The 4,762-nt window shown below is 28.9% G+C and overlaps 1 protein-coding gene across 1 annotated transcript; it reads right to left on the bottom strand.

The window, feature by feature from the left end:
• Nucleotides 1–309: 309 nt before the first annotated feature.
• On the bottom strand, nucleotides 310–4,408 carry LOC114193517 (probable glucan 1,3-beta-glucosidase A). Its single transcript, XM_028083347.1, has 8 exons — nucleotides 4,180–4,408; nucleotides 3,979–4,098; nucleotides 3,699–3,884; nucleotides 3,139–3,297; nucleotides 1,363–1,532; nucleotides 1,119–1,274; nucleotides 671–1,023; nucleotides 310–528 (listed from the first exon to the last, which is right to left on the bottom strand). Exons 1-8 carry the CDS (start codon nucleotides 4,366–4,368, stop codon nucleotides 344–346), a joined length of 1,518 nt encoding a protein of 505 aa, XP_027939148.1. The 5' UTR covers nucleotides 4,369–4,408; the 3' UTR covers nucleotides 310–343.
• Between the last annotated feature and the right edge of the window lie 354 nt (nucleotides 4,409–4,762).

Genomic DNA, 4,762 nt, shown 5'->3' on the forward strand with positions numbered 1-4,762 from the left:
TACCAAAATATCATTAAATCCATTTTCTATAATACTTCTAGCTCTAGTCATTATAGAAAATCTTATAATATTTATAATTATGTCACCACATCAATTATTTATTATACTTGATGGATTATAATCCGTATAAAAAGTCGTTATTAAAAATAATTTTACACTAGTGATTAATAATAATAATAATAATAATAATTATTTAAAACACGTAATCTAAAGAAAATGATGGTATTTTTCAAAAATTGATATTGGAAAGTGAGACCAACTAATTGTGAGCCCTAAAAGTCCTATTTTTAATATATTTATTTCATATTTGAAGTGAAATTGTTTGATCACTTGTATTTAGTTTTTATAGTTTGATATAACCGTTCTTGATCATCCACTCTAAACTCCAGTGGTTGTTAACATTTTTGAAACCCCAATAGGCCCACCCAAATGTGGCTAGACGCCCATAAACATCTAATTGAGCTCTGCCGAATCTTTGATAATCTTCTTCTGCAGCTCCTTTGACTTTCCATTCCGCAACCCATTCACCTTCATAACATAATAATATTTAGTAAAATATCTGATGTTTTAAAATATATTAAAAACTTTTTTAATGTACCGATATCAAAATAATTTGAAGGATGTTGGGTAGGGAAAACATGAGAGAAGGTGAAGGAGTAAATATACATACCAACAAAAGTAAGAGGGCCTTTTGAGGTTGTAACAGTAGCGAGCTGTGATGAGCGATTGTTGTAGATGAAATCAATGTTCTGTTGCACAGTCATGGCATCGAATACATCTTGGAAGAGGTTGTAGTAGTGAACATCAATCACAGATAGCTCAAAACCTTTTGCAAGAGGGAAGAGTTCTGTGGGATCTGCAGGTCCAAGCCTATTTGATAACACAACATAAGCTGTGGAAGAGTGCTTGCGCACTGCTTCATAACCAGCCTTATAGTACTTGTTCAAGGTCTCTAGTGTCACACCAGGTGACAAAGGCTCATTTATTAGCTCAACTGCATAAAGGCTTGGGCTTTTTGCATACCTGAAATTCAACCAATATATATTATGGATCTCACTACACTTCTTGCTTGCAAAATTGGAAGTAGAATGTCACAATCAGAACACAAAATTGATAACCTTGCGGTGAGAAACTCTATCACACCAACTGTTTGTTGAATTGTTTCATCACTTTTTCCCCATTCTTGTGAACCATCTCTTGAACCACTGTGCTCAAAACCATTTTGGGAACCGGGTACAGCATGAAGATCAAGGATGATTTTCAATCCAAACTTCCTGCAGGTAGGTCAATATTATTGTTTGCATATAGTTATCATCGACTATAGTGATATAAGAAGAAAGTTGATTTAGTTTGTGGACTTACTCTGACCACAAAAAGGCATTGTCTAGTGCTTGCAAGGAACCTCCAACATATGGTGGTGGTGGGTTTGGATCACTTGCTATCCACCAACCAACTGGAATTCTAACAGCAGTAAGTAAATTACTGCTTATGAATCTGAAATCATCTTCCACAATAAAAGTGTTCCAATGTTCCTGTGGAATCACACACCGTCAACTATTCACCAACAACTTGCGAAAGTGACATTTTCAACTCTAAATCAACGATCAATAATTAGTAATGGATGACAGTTGTATAGAACTTTGCGACTGGAGTCAGCCATCATTCTTGAATGAGAAAAGGTTTTCAATTGGACCATTCTTGATGCGTGCATAAATGTAAGAAACATATGAAAATGTTAATATAGTAATAGTAAGAAGGGTTAAATATAATTTTAAGTAATAAATTTTTATATAAAATTAGAATTCGTTTTTGTAAGAAAATTTTATATACTTTGATATCTAAACTTAAAAAAATGAATAAATTTAGTTCTTTTAACTCAATTACATCAATTTTGTTTATGTCAAATGTATTTTGTACTGGTGTTTGAGTTGTTTATATTGTGTAATAGATTCTTACTTCAATGTCAATTAAAAACGTGTTTGAGACATTAAAAAAATTTAACGTAATTAAATTAAAAAAATTATATTTGTTTATTTTTATAGATTTGGGATTAAAATGTAAAAAGTTTTAGACAAAAATTTTTAGACAAAGACGAATTATAATATTTAATTAAGTCAAAATTAAAAATTATAAACATATTTAACTTTAAATGTAATAATAATAATAATAATAATAATAATAATAATAATAATAATAATAATAATAATGTATAAAATATAAATGTAACAGGCAATTGGAATGTATTTTTGCAAAAAACTTTAGTTAAGGGAAGGACTTTTAATGTCTAAACTTGTGAAAGGAAAATCAAACGTTAAGGTAAACAGTCATTGATTGGATGTAGTGGAAGTTTATTATTTTGACCCATTACTCTTCTGTTTTTAAGATATTGGTGTAATTTGAAAATAAAATTGTTGAAATGGCTCACATTTTTAAAAAGTAATGAAGGTGGGTAATATGATACGATTTTATATGATTAATAGAAATAAATAATGTTAATAATTATACGATTTTCTATGATTAATAGAAATAAATAGTGTTAATATTTAATTTATCAATTTGAACAATTTACTAATTATTTAATTTTTGAAATTTAATTACGATTAATATAAATAAATAATATTAATGGGCCCAATTATTAATTTGAACAGTTTATTAATTATTTTATTTTTAAAATGTGATTATTATTAATATAAATAAATAAAATTAATAACCAACTTATATGTTTCAACAGTTTATTAATTATTTTATTTTTAAAATGTGATAATAATTAAATAAAATTAATAACCAATTTATCTGTTTCAACAATTTAATAACTATTGTATTTTTAAAATGTGATTATTATTATTAATATAAATAAATAAAATTAATAACCAATTTATCTGTTTCAACAGTTTATTAATTATATGACTTTCAAAATTTTATTAATATTAATATAAATAAATAACATTAATGATTAATTTATAATTTGAATATTGTAAGATGATTTTGTGTTTAAATATTTATTTTGTCAATACGTAAAATTTCAATTTTAATTAATTAGACCAGATTGATAAATACTCCCATTTCTCATGCTAGAATAAGTCCTGGAACCTAAGACACCGTTTTTCAATTATTTGACTTTATATTTTGTAACCTTACCTTCATAACTTGGGGAGCTTTAGTGGGACCAAAGCCATTTGTGAGTTGGAAGTCCCCTTCCATCATTCCAGCAATTGTCATTACAAAAACAGATGGATCATCATCTCCCCAACTGTTCACCGTTGATGCATCAGCACTCACCACATCCTCTGTCTTTGCCTGCAACCACCACATTATTATCGACAACAACATCGTATTAGATATCGAAAAATCATCAGAAAGATATAATAAATGAGATATGAAATTAACTCATATATATCTAATATCTTAAAACAGTAAATTTATAAGTTTTTATTTTTATATAATATTTATTTTTATTTAATGTGTGGGATTTTAACTCATATTTGTCGATTTTTACATCATAACACACTTTCAACTTCTATTAAAGGTGGGACCATAATAATATTCTTGCTTGTATAGTTGCTTTTATGTGAGGACAAATTAAGAGATTAATAAATTTTTAAACCCAATAAGAGCTCATAACTATTTTACATGGTGGTATTTCCTTACTATTTCATCTTCTTCCATCAAAAGAAAAGTAGAAAAAACAAACAAAGCACCTGCAGGAAGTGTCCGTTGGAAGCTCTGATTCGAACACGATTCGAATTAGCACTTTCCTTTACAACATTAAACGTGGAAGAATTAGTGGAGATATTGGAAACAGCAACGACTTTAACCCCATCTAACCCCACAAACTGTTTGTTGAACACCCTGAATCTGAAAGTGTTCTCGTCTAGCCTCCACAACTGTAATTAACACGATACAAAATCATGATGAAAATGTAACATGAATATAATCATTATTTAATGAATGAAGAACAACATGAATATGCTCACTCACTCTAAATGTTTCCCAACCGGAAGCAGAAGTGCGATTTGCAACTATGATGGTTCCTCCTCCGGACTCTGCACAAAGATATTTGCCTGTTGTCACAGACTTGAACTGAAGAGCAGTTCCATCCTACAAAAATGGAGAGAGAGAATTGATTTTGCATGAAATAAGAGAGGTATAGTTGTGACAACTGTTTATGTATTTACAGACCAAGAAGTCTTTATTTGGAATGCCATCGAAGAGAGAAGGTTTGATCCAACCTTCAGTCACCAACCACCCGCCTAGATTAACCGCTTTTACTCGAAACTGGGCAGTTGGTCTTCCATGGGATAAGGAGACAACACTGAACAAGCTGAGCAACTGAAGAATCCATGTTTTGAGGTTGACGCAGCTCCTCATCACTAGATGTATCTGTGATATTTGTCTATGTACCCTCCTATCATTCGTCTCAACAATTGTATATATACATAAAGTTATAATTATTCTTATTTATATAATTATTCTTATTCATGTAATCTTATCGAATTTGTTTATATATTAAGTTTTTAATTTTAACTTAACTTTATAAAAAAAATTTATATAATAAGGTTTTAAATTAGTGTAAATTGATTTAAACTCTATTATATTATAGACTTTTAATACATTTTCTTACATCTAAACATATATATTTTGAGTGTGAGATTAGAAATTAATGAATGATGGTTTGATATCGACATGTTACCCGGTGAAATAATAGATCTAATAAACAACAAATCTCTCTAAAATAAATTTTACCTCACAACTCTGATATATA

This window comes from Vigna unguiculata, chromosome 8, assembly GCF_004118075.2.
Source record: "Vigna unguiculata cultivar IT97K-499-35 chromosome 8, ASM411807v1, whole genome shotgun sequence".
In the NCBI taxonomy this organism is placed as follows: Eukaryota; Viridiplantae; Streptophyta; class Magnoliopsida; order Fabales; family Fabaceae; genus Vigna; species Vigna unguiculata.